The following is an 18,580-nucleotide window of genomic DNA, read 5'->3' as shown; positions in this document are numbered from 1 at the left end:
AAACTCCCTCAGACAACAAGAGGAAGAAACCTCGAGAGGAACCAGACTCAAAAGGGAACCCATCCTCATTTGGGCAACAACAGACAGCATGACTATAACATTAACAGTTTTAACGTGAAGTCAGTTTCGTTGATGTTATAAACTCTTCATTGATGGAAACTTGAGTGTAAAACTGTTCATGACAACTGCAGTCCTAAAGTTAGCAAGCCAACTGTAGTCCTCAGCCATAAAAGCATTACTGTAAGAGTCCAGAGCGTCCTCCATTATCCCACAATGGGGAAATTTCCTGTTTGCAGCAGCACAGTGGATGGCAGCAGAAGAGGAACATATCAAGTCACACGAGTAAATATATATATAACGCACGCACACATAGATTAAAAAAAGAAGAAAGAAAAAATATACCTAAGATAAATACTAAATTAGAGGAATTATGAAGTAAATGAAACACACTTATTGCACATATCAGGTGGTCATAATTGCAAAAGAAAAAACAGAAAAAAAAAAAACAATGCAACAACTATTGACAGACATCCAGATGTGAGTCTACTGTGAGCAGTGCTGGTTGTACAGTCTAACAGCTGCAGGAAGGAATGATCTGCGGTAACGATCCTTCACACACTTAGGGTGGAGCAACCTCCTGATAAAGGAGTTCTGCAGTCCAGTGAGTAAGTCCTGTAGGGGGTGGGAGCCATTCTCCATCACAGATGACAGCTTAGCCATTATCCTTATCCCACCCACTACCTCCACTGGCTCTAGGGGGCATCCCAGCACAAAGTTGGCCCTCCTGATCAGTTTGTCCAGTCTCTTCCTGTCAGCTGTGGAGATGCTGCTCTCCCAGCAAACCATGCCATGAAAGATGGCTGACGCCACCACAGCGTCAAAAAAGGTCTTCAGGAGTGCCCCTTACACTCCAAAAGACCTGCGTCTCCACAGCAGATACTACAGCCTGCTCTGACCTTGCTATTGCTGCTGTGTTCCAGGGAGCGGCTAAGTTATTAGGGGCAGAGCAATGCAGCATTAATTGCCATCAGTGTATCTGAATTACAGTTTTTCTCAATTGCTAAAACACTAAACCCTATTGTCTGAACCAAATGCTCAGTTGCCTGAACCCACTGATTGAATCAATCACTCTTTTGGCAAAACCATAAGCACTTTTCACCTGTTTAGACACAACTTGCCAACACATTTTCATTGTGATGCACCCGTGCTGCATAATGGTGAGCACAGGTGACAAAAGTCAAACACAGTTAAAGCACAGGTGTCACCACTTGAACACAACAACTCAAAATTGATCACACATTTGGCTAATGATGTGAGGGAACATGTAAGCCAGTTCAGAGAGCACTGGTTTGTGAGGCCCTACAATGGATAGAAATCTGAGAGGAAGAGTTTGTGTGAGAGGAGGTCGAGGTGGTCAGCGAAGATAAAGAACAGTAATATCTGATGAAATCAGAGCTACTGTGATTGACCATGTTCTTGTCCATGGTATGAGCATGAGGGAGGCTGGAGAAAGGGTACAACCAAACATCAGTAGAGTCACTGTGTCCACCATAATCCGAAGATTTAGAGAAGAGAACAGGTAATTACCTTTTGACATTATAGTACAGTATGTAAAGGTTGACAGCAATTACTGTATGACATACTGTACCACAGTACACTTTAAGTAAATATATGTTTCAGTACATCACTGTACCAATGTACTGTAATTGAGGGTTGGTCTAACTGTTTGTAGGCCTAGTATTCCATGTATAGTTTTTGTAACTGCATGTTCTTTTTGTAGAATTGAAAGACTGCCACATGGGGGTGGGAGGACAGGTATGTTCTCCCCACACCAAGAGACCCTAATTGTTGATATGGTCTGTAAGAACAACGCCGTTAAACTGAGTGAAATTGAGCAGAAGATCATTGAGGACCATGTAAATTGAGGGCATCAACAGTGTCAGCCTCTCTACTGTTGATCGTGTCCTCAAGCGCAACAGACTGCACATGAAACCGCTGTACAGAGTGCCCTTTGATCGCAACTCCGACAGAGTCAAAGAGCAAAGATTCCAGTATGTACAGGTTGGTATATATCCAGACATATTCAATGTTGATTACTGCAAGTAGTGATTTATTGTAGTGGCCTAAATCACTTTTTCTGTATCACTTACAAAACTATATTTCTACGGAGGGTTTTTCAACTGGATGCAATGGAAAGACCCCATGAATACATCTACATGGATGAAGCTGGGTTTACAGTTTCTCGATTGCTAAGACACATTTCTTGAAAGCTGCTCTCCTTTTCTCTAAACTGTCAGCACAAAACCCAAATTTCAAGCTACATTCATGTCCTGAGCATTGTGTTTTCTATTTTTCTATGTAGTTTTTAGTGACTGCTCAGTTTTGATTGACTCGGGGCACGATTTGACAACATAGTTCAGTTTTGAGCACAGATTGAACTGTTTTGAGGTGAAAGTTTGGTTTTGCAAGAAGAGTCTGAGGTTTTGTGAATGTAGCTTGAAAATTGGATTTTGTGCTCACAGTTTAGAGAAAAGGAGAGCAGCTTTCAAGAAATGTGTCTTAGCAATCGAGAAAAACTGTAACACAGCTTCAAATCATGTGATGCCAGGGCCAACAAAACATTTGCCTGTATTCCTACAAAGAAAAAAAAATACACATTTTTGAGCATTGCTATGCAGCATTTGGAATTTTGATTGCTTCTCCATAAGCACAAGCATGGCATTTCTTGGTTCTACATCAAAAATTGGAACCTGTGTGTGTGTGTGTGGTATTAGGAACATGGTCGAGTGTCAGCTCTGGACAGAGAGGAGGCAGGCTTAACCGTCAGATAACATGTGATGAGTCTCACCTGTATTGGATTACTGGCAATTTATTTGTCTTTTTTGTGTTTTCAGAGAGAAGCCTATGAGAGAGAGAGTTGAGTTGCACAGAGCCGTGTGTGAGGTGAAATCAAATCACTGAAAAGTGCAAAATATAACACGCCTTTGAGTTGTCACAAGCCTGCCTCCCGTTTCCTCGTTTCCCCTGAACCATGAGAGTGTTACACTGGTGCCAAAACACAGAACTTGGGGAAGGAGCACCATCATGAAGTCATCACCTTTCGCTGAGATGAGCAAGAGCACACAGCAGCTCCATGGCATTTCCCCATGTCACGTTCAGAAAGATGGGTCCTGCAGGATGACCCCAAAGCACTCTTGGAGCATTTTGAATGCACCATGGAAGTGTGTGCTTGGCCACACTTGCACTGTGCAGTCCACTCTTGTCAGAGGAAGCCCAGCTCACAGCCCAATAGCTCCCTGTCTCCAACCTGCTAGAGTACTGACTGCACCCTGGAATGCTCAAGGAGCTTGGCCACAAGTTTGCCTTTGAGCTTGCCTTTGCCCAACAGCTGCTGGCTGAGGGGTGCAACTTTGATGTCTTCAATCAAGTGGTTGGTGCAGTTCATCACTCAGTTGCCAGAAGGGACAGTAGAGTGGTTCTAATGCCACCATCCAGCACTGCTGGAAAAGGTGGTCCATCTTGTGGAAAACCATGTGGCAGCATTTCCGGGGGTAGGTGAGCTCCCCACCCCTTCTCTCTCTCTCTCACTCTTGTCCTTCCCATTTCTCCCCATCATCCCCAGGTTCCTGGATAATGGAAACAGGTGCCAATTCCCCCCAAACCAGCTCCCCAAATCCATATCACTCCCTGTCTTCCTTCACCCTCTTGTCCTTCCATTCCAATGTCTCTACTAACTCTATCTGTCTCTACACAGGTGGAAGCAACTGTGCCTACCAAGACCAGGCAAAGCTCAGGCAGGTCTGAAAGAAAGAAAGCACAACTTATTCATCACACACTTGTGAAATTTCCTCTCTGCCTTTAACCCATCTGAAGCAGTGAACACACACATGCACATACACGTGAGCAATGAGCACACACACATACCCAGAGCAGTGGGCAGCCATGCTAACAGCACCCGGGGAGCAGAAAGTCAAGCAGTTCCAGGATCAGTGTTCCCTCATGGAATTTGGGATACTGATCCGGTATACAATGGAGTACACATCAAGCCTTGGTGGACTCAGGGTGTAGCCAGAACACAGTCCATCAAAGCCTGATTCAGTGCAGGGCATTGGGGAAATGCACAATTGATGAAGGTGAGGTGTGTATACGGGGATATTCATATATCTGCTTGGTGAGTTCCCCTTAGAGCAGTCACTTTTGATCATCTCATCTCATTATCTCTAGCCGCTTTATCCTGTTCTACAGGGTCGCAGGCAAGCTGGAGCCTATCCCAGCTGACTACGGGCGAAAGGCGGGGTACACCCTGGACAAGTCGCCAGGTCATCACAGGGCTGACACATAGACACAGACAACCATTCACACTCACATTCACACCTACGCTCAATTTAGAGTCACCAGTTAACCTAACCTGCATGTCTTTGGACTGTGGGGGAAACCGGAGCACCCGGAGGAAACCCACGCGGACACGGGGAGAACATGCAAACTCCACACAGAAAGGCCCTCGCCGGCCCCGGGGCTCGAACCCGGACCTTCTTGCTGTGAGGCGACAGTGCTAACCACTACACCACCGTGCCGCCCACTTTTGATCAAGTAAAAGTAATTTATGGTAAATTCAAAAGCCTAATGATGTGCTAACTTGACAATGTCTTGCAGTTATTAAGGATAGGTTATATCAAGTGACACAGGAAGAGATGACCCAATTGTTGGTACCCAAGAGCCATAGGGAACCCCTGTTCCTTGCAGCTCATCATAATCCCATGGCTGGGAATGTGGGGCAGGATAAAACACAAAAACATTTCATGGATCGTTTCTATTGGCCAGACATTCATGGCAATATTCACAGGTGGTGTGCGGCATGTCATGAATGTCAGCTGGTGAATCCTCCAGCCACCCCCAAAAGTGCCACTGCATCCTCCTCCATTAATCAAGGTCCCCTTCAAAAGAATTGGTATGGACCTCGTCAGGCCATTAGACTGAACTGCACAAGGGCATCATTTTCTGTTAGTTTTCGCAGACTATGCAACACAATACAAGCAAGCCATGCCTCTGTGCAACATCTCCATTGTGGAGGCACTCGTCTGCATTATTTCTCGGGTTGGGATTCTGAAAGAAATCCTAACTGATCAAGGCACAACCTTTATGTCATGTACACTTCGCAAACTGTATGAATTGTTGTGGATTAAATTGATTCATATCAGTGTTTACTATCCACAGACAAACAGGCTGAGCAGTTTAATCAAATGCTTAAAAACATGATGCGTTATTTTGTGCACAATGATGTGTGGGCTTGGGATAAATGACTCATCCCCTATTATTTGTAGTATGAGAGGTTCGTCAAGGCTCCACAGGGTTTTCCACCATTTGAATTACTGTATGGGCGCAATCCTCATGGTGTCTTAGATGACATTAGAGAAAATTGAGAGGAACAGTATTCTAACAGCAAAAAGTGTGGTCAAATTCACCCTGGTCCCCCATGGAGACTGCCTCTTGCCATCCCAGAGAGCACAGGTTGCCGGAGGAATTCTCTAATCTGTTTTTCCCTCTACCCAGCCAAACAAACCTCATAGAGCACCACATTGAGACTCCTCCAGGTCTGGTTGTATGCAGCCGCCCATACTGATTACCTAAACACAAGAAAAATGTGGTTTGGGAGGAGCTCAATGCTATGCTCAACAAGGGGGTAATTGAGAAGTCTCACAGCAATTGGAGCAACGTGGTGGTCATGGTGGCAAAGACCAACAGGTTGGGCTATTTTTGTGTGGACTTTAGGGAACTCAGTGCAATGTCTAGATTTGATGCATATCCGATGCCTTGCACTGATGAACTGCTCAATCAGTTAGGTGCAGCTCGCTTTTATTCGACACTGGAGTTATCCAAGGGGTATTAGCAGATTCCCTTGACTCCAATATCCTGAGAAAAATGTTCTTTTCCACTCCATTTGGGTTATACCCATTTGTCACCCTTCCAGTTAGGTTTCGTCCCAGGTGATGGAGAGGGAAGAGCATCCTATGCTTTGCAAGCTCTCGACTGACATCACACCACACTTCTAACTTCATTTCTAAATGGTTGAACAATTAAATCATTTCAAAAATCCCTGAAAATCTCATCTCATCATCTCTAGCTGCTTTATCCTGTTCTACAGGGTCGCAGGCAAGCTGGAGCCTATCCCAGCTGACTACGGGTGAAAGGACACCCTGGACAAGTCGCCAGGTCATCACAGGGCTGACACATAGACACAGACAACCATTCACACTCACATTCACACCTACGCTCAATTTAGAGTCACCAGTTAACCTAACCTGCATGTCTTTGGACTGTGGGGGAAACCGGAGCACCCGGAGGAAACCCACGCGGACACGGGGAGAACATGCAAACTCCATACAGAAAGGCCCTCACCGGCCACGGGGCTCGAACCCGGACCTTCTTGCTGTGAGGCGACAGCGCTAACCACTACACCACCGTGCCACCTTTCCCTAAAAATTCTGCATAAAATTCAAAATTACTCTCTATGGTTTGTTTGTTTTCCTTTTATTTATTTATCCCATGACCTCTTTTCATTGGACATTACACTTCCTGTTGCTGATAAGGTGTATTTGGACTACATTTCAATTTCTTTATGTTTTATTATCATTTTTTTTAATAAATCACAGCATTAACACATGAACACAAACACACAGACACATCTTCTGTCCTGAGTTTCCGTCTTCATCACGGTGTTTCCTTTAAACTTTACAGAAGGACCAGCAGCTCTGAGGCCCACTGAGTAATCAGTCTGTTGTCATGGTGATTGATGTAGTTGTCATGGTGACTGATTATGTCTTCATGGTTAAAGAATTGAGATTCGAGGTTCACGGCTCACATTTTTATCACCGACCGAACACTGAGAAAGAGAGAAGAGATGGAGAGAGAAAAGCAGTCAGTGGTAAGTTGGATAAGTGACTTCTTTATATTCAGCTTTCATTTTTTTTATAAAGTGTGTCATCATTCTGTGCTCATTTTAATTATAACACATTTAATCAGATTTGATCAGCGAACGACTTTCAGTCAGTCATTCAGTCAAACTGAACTAAAAAGTAAAGAATGTAAATAAGTAACCGAATGTAACTAGTAGGTTGTTAGAAAGATTAGTCACAGAGAAAATATGGAAAGAGAAGAGAAAGAGAGAGACAAAAATAAATGAAAGTGGGATAAATTCCACAACTTTATACTTGATAAATGTTTATCAACTCATTTAAAGTAATGTACTGTAGAATTATAAATAATGAAAACAGTTCTATTGATCATATTATGGTCATGTGACTCAGACCTTTCCCCACTGGTCATCAGTTTGAAGACGTGATTAATCTCCACCAGAGAGGACGTGTATGTCCCCTCATCCAGCAAAAGACAGATGTAGTCGTGCACCAGTTTGGTTACAAGAGTCACACTCCTCAATCCTGTTCAGAAAAACACACCCCTTAATGATTTCATATCTCTGTAAATTCTGTAAATTACATGAAAACCTACAGACTACAGTGGCAGCGGACTACAGGACATCATTTAACAACCAAAACTACCTCAGTATTGCTGAAAATTACATAAAAATGCACATTTCTTGCATTAATGAACATTACTACCTCCGCCAACTTTGTTGAAGGAGGTTATGTTTTCACCCGTTTGCTTGTTTGTTTGAAACAGTCACTCGCTCATTCACTCACTATCCGTTTTGAGTCAGTTGACACGTCAGACGTGTGTATGACTAGCAGTCTTCAGCAGAGCTCTCCATTCAGCACGGTCTTGAGTTGCCTCCTCTGCGATATTCCATAGCTTCAAATCGGCACAGACAGATTCTTTCCAGCTTTTTCAAGGTCAGCCATGGTTGTTCAATCCTTCAACTTCCAGGGTAGTACATCTGTTGATCCAAGAATTACTACGTTGGACGTGTCCAAACCAATGGAGATGATTGCATCTGAGGACAGTGTCGAGGCGACGGAGGTTCAGCATCCGCAGAAGACGTGCTACTTTGTACTCCTCTTTTGACGTTGCACATCCATAAAAGCATGGCTCTTTCATTACACTCAAGCTGTTTTTGGTCATCTCTTCAGAGTGCCCAACATTCAGAACCGTATAACATGGTGCTACGCACACAACTGCTGCTGTATAGTTGACCACGGGTATGAAGTGAGACAGCTCTGCAGGTTAACAATGGCAGCAGCTCTCTAAACTTTCCCCAAGCAGAACGAGTTCTGATAATCGTTGCCAGTTCACAACCACCTCCTGGGCAGATACCATCACCAAGGTATATGAAGCTATTGACGACCTCTAGTTTGCTACCTGCCAACATTACCTCACTGCATGTCTTGCATCAATCGGCCGAGCTCCTCCAAGACAACGCTGACACTTGTAATCTGGGTTTTCAACTAACCTCCCCTGCACACCAGAACATCTTTTGTGTACCCACATTTTGCAACCACTACAGAAAATTGAATTCTGGCCAACCCCTTTTCTGCACACACCACAAGGATATTTTCCAGAGATTCTCAGTGTGTTTAGGTCATTACCAGAGATCATGACTTTGGTCTTCCCCATGTTGACTTTCAGGCCCTTTTCCTCACGACCAACCTTCCAGTGGTTCAGCTTCTCAAGTAGTTCATCCAGGGATTCTGCGATTATGACCAGGTCATCAGCATAAAGCATCTCCCAAGGACAACCAACCTGAAACTCTCTCTTGATAAGGCCTCTAACACAATTATAAACAACAGGGGGCTCAAAACAGATCCTTGATGGACCCCAACCTTCACCGAGTGAATTGTTGACCCGCATCTGACTCTTTGCACCACTGTACATGGCTTGTACCAGTTTGACAATCCATTCAGGCACCCCAATGACCCACATCACCCACCACAGCACTCTTCGGGGGACCCTATCAAATGCCTTTTCAAGGTCTACAAATGGTAAGTACAAATGTTTTTGCTTGGTCAAATACTTTTCTTGTAGCTGTCTGAGGATGAAAATAGCATCAGTGGTACCTTGTCCTGGGCAAAACCCAAACTGCATTTCATCAATGTTGACATAACCTCTGATGTTTTTCTCCACCACTCTCTCAATGATCTTAAGTACCTGTTCTGTAAGCTTCAGGCCTCTGTAGTTGCCTCGAATCAATGCATCACCTTTACCTTTAAACAAACTAAGGATTATGCTTTCGTCCCAGTCTGTAGCGATCTTTTCCTCTCTCACAATAGCATTGGCCAAATCCGCAACAACTTGGCAACACACCTCAAGGGATGCACTCAACATTTTGACAACAATGCCAGAAGGACCAGCTGCTTTGCCCATTTTCATTTTCTTCAGTGTATCGAGACCATTTTGTGAGTGACATTACATGGTGGTCCAGCGACAGGATCTACTGGGGGAAGGTTTTGAGTCCAAGGAAATTTGATATTAAGTAGCCGTTAATAGTGTTGTTTCCAGGCCTTCTTTTTTAGCATGCTCATCAAATGCCATGTTGCCATCATCATCAAGAATACATTTCTCACCTACTACATCTTGGTTATCTCTGTGCATTTGTTTTGCCACATGGTAGATGCTGTCTGTGCCTGAATCTATGCCAGCAAAGGTGATTTCTCTTGGCAAAATAAACTGCAGTTCTAGCCCGGCATTTAGCTGCCAGGTAATCCTCTTTGCTACCCCCATTCTTCCAGGCTTTCCACAGCTTGCGAAATCAAATTTCGTATTGATTATAAAATACTACTATTAACCTATAAAGCACTGAATTGTCTCACACCACAGTACCTGAGTGAACTTCTGGTCCTCTATGACCCACCACACCTACTTAGATCAAAAGGTGCAGGCTATTTGTTAGTACCTCATATGGTGAAGGCAACAGCAGGGAGCAGAGACTTTTTCTTACAAAGCCCCACAGTTATGGAACAGCCTTCCAAGTAGTTTTCTGGACTCAGACACAGTCTCAGTGTTTAAGTCTCGGCTGAAAACAGATCTGTTTAGTCAAGCCTTGTGTTAATGGTGTTTATGAGGTAAAGGAGTAGATCTGGAGGATCCTCAGACAGAGTGTTTTGGTAAACTGGGATGTATGGATGCTGTCAGTCCCCACTCGCTTGCTCACTCGAGTTTGTTGACGGTGTAGTGGCTGCTGCTTTATGTCCCGGGGCTCCCTCATGCCTGTGTTACCTTCTGGCTCTCCCCTTTTAGTTATGCTGTCATAGTTAGTCTCACCGGAGTCCCTGCTTGCATCTGAACCATTAGGTGACACTGACCAAGCCTAACAACCTGTGTTTTTTTTTTTCTCTCTCTCTCTTTCTCTCTGTATCTTTTGAGTTACAGGTCAATCCTGAGACACCAGTGTTGCTGAACCTCTCCTGTTCCTCGGACCTGCCTGATCCATCCTGATGCCCTACTTCTGGCTGGAGTCTCATCCCATCGCTCCTGTGGAGGACGGCCCCCATATGGACAGTCTAAAGTCGCACTTAGAAGATGCTCTGGACTCTTACAGTTTTGCTCCAATGGTTTAGAACTACAATCATCACAATAACTTTAGGACTGCAGTTGTCATGAACAGTTTTACACTCAAGTCTCCATCAATGAACAGTTTATAACTTCAACAAAACAGACTTCCTGTTAAACTATAAAGTGTTTCCTGGTTACACAGTTATAAAAGTGAGTTACTGATAATCACACTATCTCTTATCACCCAGATGAGGATGGGTTCCCTTAGGAGTCTGGTTCCTCTAAAGGTTTCTTCCTCATGTTGTCTCAGGGAGTTTTTCCTCAACACCGTCACATCAGGCTTGTTCATCAGAGATAAATAAACTTATTAGGGATAAAATTAGCTCATCTGTTTAAAGTCTTTCATTTTCTGTAAAGCTGCTTTGAGACAACGTCTGTTGTTACAAGCGTGATCCAAATAAACTTGACTTTGCTCGTCTGTTTCCAAAGTAACTCAAAAAGTAGGGAAAGGATTTTGATGATATTTTGAGGAAAGGTAAGTCATGGACCAAGGAACAATTGGTTAGATTTTGATACAAATCTGGACATGTATGTAAACATCTGGATATTCTAATATGGCTTGGTGGAGGTATGCACTCTTCCGAGTGCCCTTCTAGTTAGCATGTCAATGTGCAGAACAGTGGTCTGCCAGTGAAGTTCTAGATTGCCGTCTGGAATTGGACATACCTGTGTGAGACACTTATGTTCTAGCACAGTGTTTTTGTATGTATTTATTACTACTATCTCGATGTTGAGATCTGTGTTTTGGAATAAACAATAATCAAGATAAGCACTTTTAGAGTTTTTCATGAAATCTTAATGTAACTAAATATCTGATTAATCATATAATTAATCACAGAGAGTGCACAATTAACTGTATTTAAGAAAATTAACCAATTAATAGCCTTAGACAGTGTTTTGGACGGTTTGATTCAGAGAATTGCTTCATGATTAATCAGTCATCTCTTACCACCAAAGATAAGTCCCTTACACATCCGTTCATACACACGGTCCTCAGGTGACTGCAAGATCAGGTTGTTTTCAGTCCATCCCACAGCCACACAGGTTCCACAGGGAGTCTTGCAGCTCTCAAATGCTGCCCTCTAGTGGAGACAAAGTAAATTTATTCATCCAAGTCTGAATCTGCACAGTCTCACTTGTCATAGTGACACCATTTACACATAAACAGCTTCGTAAAAGAGCGTCAGTCAAATAAAAATGTGAACTTTATTATCATCTGAAGCACATCTAATGTGCAGTCTCTGCCTTCAGAAGAGTTACTGCAGATCAGTCACAGTGAAGCTGATGTTTCATGACTCAACCTCAAACCCACCATAAGTGTGACGTTCCCCACACACTCGAAGCTGTAGTCCACTCCTCCACTCGTCATCTCCATCAGCACCTCCTGAATGGGTTTGCTGTGATCGTTAGGGTTCACAAAGTCAGTGACACCGAACCTCTTGGCAACTTCATATTTCTCCGCGTTGATGTCGATGCCGATGATCCTGGCAGCTCCAGCAGATTTACAGCCCATCACCGTGGCGAGACCGACGGCTCCCAAACCGAACACGGCACAGACAGAACCATGCTCCACCTGCAGAGGCGGGGAGGAACAACCACAGAAGAAGAAGAAGGAAAGAAAGAAAGAAAGAAAGAAAAGGAAAATTTAAATAAGAAAAATAAAAGTAGGAACAGGAAAGAAAAAGTAACATGAGTAACGATCATGTTAGTCAAACTTGTTGGAACACACACACACTTTGCCCGTGTTTAGTGCTGCGATTCCACAGCCGAGGAAACAGACTTTATCCAGCGGTGCATCTCGGTGAATCCTTGTGACATTGTGTTCAGGAACAACGGTGTATTCAGACAAAGTGCTCACACCTTCAAACTGATACACCTGCTGACCCTTACAGGTGAAACGACTCGTACCATCAGCTAACACACCCTGCTGAGTCTTCTCCATGAGAGAGAGTTAAAAGTCAGTACTGTGAGTTTTGGGGTCAAAATTAGAAATGTTATAATAAAAATTACAATAAATATAGGGCGGCACGGTGGCGTAGTGGTTAGCGCTGTCGCCTCACAGCAAGAAGGTCCGGGTTCGAGCCCCGTGGCCGGCGAGGGCCTTTCTGTGTGGAGTTTGCATGTTCTCCCCGTGTCCGCGTGGGTTTCCTCCGGGTGCTCCGGTTTCCCCCACAGTCCAAAGACATGCAGGTTAGGTTAACTGGTGACTCTAAATTGAGCGTAGGTGTGAATGTGAGTGTGAATGGTTGTCTGTGTCTATGTGTCAGCCCTGTGATGACCTGGCGACTTGTCCAGGGTGAACCCCGCCTTTCACCCGTAGTCAGCTGGGATAGGATCCAGCTTGCCTGCGACCCTGTAGAACAGGATAAAGCGGCTACAGATAATGAGATGAGACAATAAATATAGCTGGCAGTGATCTGCAGGGGCCAAGAACATGTTGCAGATTGCATCACCAATAACGATGGCTAGTTCCTTCTGCAGTTCTGTAATCAGCCGATCCTTCAACAGCAGCACAATGCATCAAATCACACAGATACAAATCAAGAGCTTCAGTTAATGATCACAATGTTCAAACATCAGAATGGGAAAATGTGCGACTTTCTTTCACTGTGGTATGGGTGTTGGTTTGATCCAGATGGACTGGTTTGAGTATTTCAGAAGCTGCTGATCTCCTGGGGTTTTCACACACAACAGTCTCTAGAGTTTACACAGAATGGTGCAGAAAACAAAAAACACTGAGTGAGTGAGCGACAGTTCTGTGGGTGGAAACAAACGCCTTGTTGATAAGAGAGGGTCAGAGGGAAATGGACAGATTGGTTCGAGCTTTTTTGCCAGGAAGGATATAGTAACTCATAACAACTCTTTACAACCGTGGTGAGCAGAAAAGTATCTCAGCATGCAACAGCAGAAGAACACATTGGGTTCCACTCCTGCAGCCAAGAACAGGGATCTGAGAACCAACAACAAGTTCCTGTTAAAGTGGCCGGTGAGTGTACTGCTCAAATTTCATGACAGTAACTCCATGCCAACACTGATGTGTGTGTTGCAAAATGATTTGCCAATGGTGAGCATTTTTATTTGGAAATCCACTCACAGATGCAGTATACCAAATAATCTGCAAGATTAAATTTGCAGTTCCGGAGAAACAATTATTTGAATTTAACCCTGACCACACCCAAATCTGACACATGGCCTCAGCATTTAGTCCTGAGTAAGACTTTTGGTTTTGTGCAGATTCTTCTAAAATTTCAAGTTATAGCACACTGAATAAAGTTCCACCATTCAAGAACTGATTAGCATGTGGTGGCCATGATGTTTACAGCATACCACATCTCAACATGTTTTTGAACATTACTGCAGATCTTTTACTGAAGCAATTTACTGACATTTTTATATCTGATTCAAAAGCTAAAACAGTTGATAATACTGAATCAGACGTGAATCGAGATCATAAGGGTGACTGCTGTGTTGTACTCCATTACCTAAGCAGCCATCAACCTCAGCTGGTCAGAACAACAGGCCAGGGTCTTACCGGTACCAGTGGCTGAGTTTATATGCAGATTAATAATGTGCCAATAACCTGACTGGGAGCGCAACTGGGGAAAATAAATACATAAACAAACAAACAAACAAAGCTCTTCATGTAAACACCTCACTCACTATGTTTACATGCAAAGATTTTCACCAATCGGGATGAATTCATTCCAGTTGCAGACTTTTCCAGTTTTTGTTTGGTTATATTTCTGCTGCAAACATATTAATTGTACAAATAACTTCAAATAAAGGTTTCAATGTTCCTCAAGAAAAAAAGCATAGCAAATTTCATCTTCATCTGTTGGCCAGTTTTGATGAAATTTGGAGCATGGTCACAAGGTATCCTAATGACTACATAGTGTAAAGGTTGTAGAAATCAAACTTTGCATTTAGAATAAAGAGCTCTCACAATACCGGAGTGAACTTCTGCTCCTCTATGACCCGCCACGCCTACTTAGATCAAAAGGTGCAGGCTATCTGCTGGTACCTCGTATAGTGAAGACTGCATCAGGGGGCGGAGCCTTTTCTTACAAAGCCCCACAGTTATGGAACAGCCTTCCAAGTAATGTTCGGGAATCAGACACAGTCTCAGCGTTTAAGTCTCGGCTGAAAACAGATCTGTTTAGTCAAGCCTTGTGTTAATGGTGTTTATGAGGTAAAGGTGTAGATCTGGAGGATCCTCAGACAGAGTGTTTTGGTACCTGGGATGTATGGATGCTGTCAGTCCCCACTCGCTAGAAGTGAGTTATTGATAATCACACTATCTGTTATCACCCAAATGAGGCTGGGTTCCCTTTAGAGTCTGCTTCCTTTCAAGGTTTCTTCCTCGTGTCGTCTCAGGCAGTTTTACCTCACCACCGTTACCTCAGGCTTGTTCATCAGAGATAAATAAATTTATTAGGGATAAAATTAGCTCATCTGTTTAAAGTCTTTAATTTTCTGCAAAGCTGCTTTGCGACAATGTCTGTTGTTAAAAGTGTGATACAAATAAACTTGACTTGGCTTAGTACAGACAGTGGCCTAAAATTTCATTGATCTGTAGTAGCCAAGTGGTTTGAGCCCGGAACCTTCTTGCTGTGAGGCAACAGTGCTAACCACTGCACCACCATGCCACCCAGGTGGGTAAGTGTCATTTCATATGGCAGAGTAGTGGGTAGGATATAGGACCGAACTACCAAATTTGGTGTTGATAGTTCAATGATAACCCTGTCTTATAGCTGCCTTAGTAAATGAAGCGCTACCATGCAATGATGGATTGTATGTAGCAGGCATATTGTTCACAAATATCAGTTTGTTTTTGATAATTATTGAGTCAGACTTTGCTGAGTAATGTGATCCCACAATTTTGAAAGTACATCAAAATTCCTAAAGCAAGTTCTCAGAAGTGTGTTTTGCATCTTAAACAAATTAAACAAACTGGAACTGTCTCGTGGTGAGGCGCTGAATGGGCCAAAAGGCAAATTTTTATGGTATAATGAAATAAAACACTGGAAACACATTTTACTGTACACGTTCTTTTTATGTGCAAAAACATTGATCAAGTTGAATGGGATTGCCCATTCCTTCGAGGAACCAAACTTTTAATAGCTCAATGTTAACTCCAGGCAAACACATCCTGAAATCTGATTGGCCAATAATGCCCATTTTTTTTAGGCAATCAGGTTATTGTCAAACATCCACTTACAGATTAGCATAGAGCTGAGGTGTACCAAATTTCAGCTACAACCCAGATTCCAAAAAGGTTGAAACGCTGTATAAAATGTAAATAAAAACAGAATACAATGATTTGCAAATCATCTCATCTCATTATCTCTAGCCGCTTTATCCTGTTCTACAGGGTCGCGGGCGAGCTGGAGCCTATCCCAGCTGACTACGGGCGAAAGGCGGGGTTCACCCTGGACAAGTTGCCAGGTCATCACAGGGCTGACACATAGACACAGACAACCATTCACACTCACATTCACACCTACGCTCAATTTAGAGTCACCAGTTAACCTAACCTGCATGTCTTTGGACTGTGGGGGAAACCGGAGCACCCGGAGGAAACCCACGCGGACACGGGGAGAACATGCAAACTCCACACAGAAAGGCCCTCGCAATTTGCAAATCATTTTAAACCTATATTTAACTGAATACAATACAAAGATAAGCTATTTAATGTTCAAACTTTATAGTTTTTGTAAATATACACTCATTCTGAATTTGATGTCTGCAACACATTCCAAAAAAGTTGGGACAGGAACAACAAAAGACTGGGAAAGTTGTGGAATGCTCACAAAACAGTCCGCAGGTTCACTGGTAACAGGTGAGAGTATCGTGAATGGCTATGAAAGGGCATCTTCCAAAGGCTCAGTCGTTCACAAGCAGGGATGGGGTGATGTTCACTACTTTGTGAAAAACTGTGAGAGGCAAATAGTCCAGCAGTTGAAGAACAATGATTCTCAACGTACAACTACAAGGAATTTAGGGATTTTACCATCAAATTCAAAATGAGTGTATATTTACAAAAACAATAAAGTTGTATCAGTTTGAACATTAATTATCGTCTTTGTATTGTCTTCTTTTTTATTTGTGTTTTACATAGCGTCCCTCTTTTTTTGGGGGGCGGGGAATCAGGGTTGTAGATTAGACCCAATTTTGTGAAGATAGGAGAAAAATCTTAGGACAAGTTCTCAAAAGTAGGTGTTGCATATTATGCAAATTAGTTTGAAAATTAAGTGGGTGGAGCTAAATTGTTCTTGAGGCTATTTTGTTTGGGAGGGTCAAAGGAATAATCTCTTGCCTGAGTAGAGGGAGGGATTAGTACCTACTCACCACATTACATGTCTGTAGCACTTACAGTTTTTCTGTGCAATCAGAAGAAGAAGAAGAAAATCCTAACGAAAATATGATTGTTTCTAAGTACTATGTCATTTTCCCCATAATAATGAGCTTGGCTCAGTTGCTTGAATGAAAAAATATAATGCAGAAATAAGAAAAGATGAGAGTATTAACACTAGAAAAGACAGCATCATGTTGATCAGGGATTTTAAGGGGGGGGGGGGTAAAAAAAATCACAAGGAAAGAAAAGAAACCCAGCGTTCTCACCGGTTGATTAAGCTGTGGTTTGTCTTTTGGCTCAGACAGTAGTCACACTCTCTGCACTCAGACAGGAAGAGAATGATCACTTTATCACCTGGAGGAAAGAGAAGAAGAAAAAACAAATGAGTAAAAATAGAAGGACAGGGAAAGTAAACAATGATGAAAGTAGAACGAGTAGTGGGGTCTGCATGGTTGTGTGTGTGTGTGCCTGGATGTGTTTATTGTACGTACCTGGCTGCACAGTGGTCACCCCCGGGCCGACACTCTCCACCACCCCGGCACCTTCATGACCCACAATGAGGGGAAACGACTGAGTCTTCACTCCTGTCTCACAATCACGCAAATATAACCAGTCTGTGTGACACACACTGCTCACCACTATCTGCAACACCACAGACACACACACATACACACACACACACAGCTTCAAACATCTTTAAAGAGTCAAAGCTGTAGCAAGTTTTTATTTAAAAAAAAAAAAAGAGAGAACAAATCTCCTGTTGGTCCTGAGGATAATTACAGACCTTAATTCTCACTTCATGTTCTTTAGGTGGAGAAACTTCCACTTCTTCAACAGCGAGAGACTTTCCAGGTTCCCACACCACAGCCGCTTTACACCTGATCACCTAAAATAACACAGATTCAGTCGTCTGGTTGTTGTAAGACTGTATTCATGGTACAAGAATCTTTCTTTGCTCAGATCAGATCTAAGAGTGTATTTCATATCATAAGGCATATTAAACCACAGAAGAACAAATATTAAATCAGTTCCTACCTTATTCTCAGTCCCCATTTCAACAATAATCAGATATTCAGTTAGTCCTTCAAAAAGCAACACACACACACACACACCTTATTGCACATTCAGTATAAACTAAAAGCATGCCCCAGTTAGTGTGCAGTTCTTTTATTATTATCATCCCTTACTTTTAGTAGTGCAGCGTTTGAAGTTACAGAGATGCCCAATATAACATTACTTGTGCTGAAGTGTGTGCTGAAGCGCCTGTTGAAATGTGTTCTCGGGGTTGTTGTGGTACATATTTATAGTCCTGGAACTCTTGCAGAATGGGCTTTTCCTGTGTTCTATCTTTCTCACAGAGTCATAAACCCAACCCTGCCACTTGCTGCACACTCCTTAACACCTACATGCAATGAGCCGGTGCTGCAGGTGCTCTAGCCCCCGCCCCTTTTCTGTTTGCTGTCCAAAGTGCCCTTTTCATAGGGACTGTTTTTTTTTTAATATTTGTAAAAGATAAGTTAGCTCCAACATCAATATTCTCTACAATTTGACAATAATATATGAAATTATGGATTTATAAAATAACGTTTTTCTATGTAAATGCGGGCATCAATCCGTGACGTCATGCATTCAGTGCGCCTCTGTGCAGAAAGCGCCTGCAGGCGGTCGGCAGCGGGAGACGGTGCGAGGAACGGCATGGCGAGGTCACACTGAAAGTCTCCT

General features: G+C 43.0%; 1 protein-coding gene across 1 annotated transcript; it reads right to left on the bottom strand.

Moving 5' to 3' along the window:
- Positions 1 to 6,581: 6,581 nt before the first annotated feature.
- Positions 6,582 to 18,217, bottom strand: LOC132890397 (alcohol dehydrogenase class-3-like). The gene is made up of 11 exons (XM_060927217.1): positions 18,046 to 18,217; positions 17,894 to 17,940; positions 17,643 to 17,744; positions 17,350 to 17,500; positions 17,125 to 17,212; positions 14,155 to 14,158; positions 12,239 to 12,439; positions 11,816 to 12,076; positions 11,453 to 11,585; positions 7,307 to 7,436; positions 6,582 to 6,880 (listed from the first exon to the last, which is right to left on the bottom strand). Exons 2-11 carry the CDS (start codon positions 17,909 to 17,911, stop codon positions 6,856 to 6,858), a joined length of 1,113 nt encoding a protein of 370 aa, XP_060783200.1. The 5' UTR covers positions 17,912 to 17,940; positions 18,046 to 18,217; the 3' UTR covers positions 6,582 to 6,855.
- Positions 18,218 to 18,580: the final 363 nt, after the last annotated feature.

Source organism: Neoarius graeffei, chromosome 8 (genome assembly GCF_027579695.1).
Source record: "Neoarius graeffei isolate fNeoGra1 chromosome 8, fNeoGra1.pri, whole genome shotgun sequence".
NCBI classification, from domain to species: Eukaryota; Metazoa; Chordata; class Actinopteri; order Siluriformes; family Ariidae; genus Neoarius; species Neoarius graeffei.
Note: the sequence above shows the minus strand (reverse complement) of the source record. Positions and strands in the feature narration are given on the sequence as shown.

Bases quoted from the DNA above. Each gene is read 5' to 3' on its own strand.
- LOC132890397 (XM_060927217.1), bottom strand. The intron at 17,501-17,642 runs GTCTGTAATTAT...GTGGTGTTGCAG, and splicing joins AACATGAAGTGAGAATTAAG to ATAGTGGTGAGCAGTGTGTG. The intron at 11,586-11,815 runs GTGGGTTTGAGG...TGTCTCCACTAG, and splicing joins TGGGGAACGTCACACTTATG to AGGGCAGCATTTGAGAGCTG.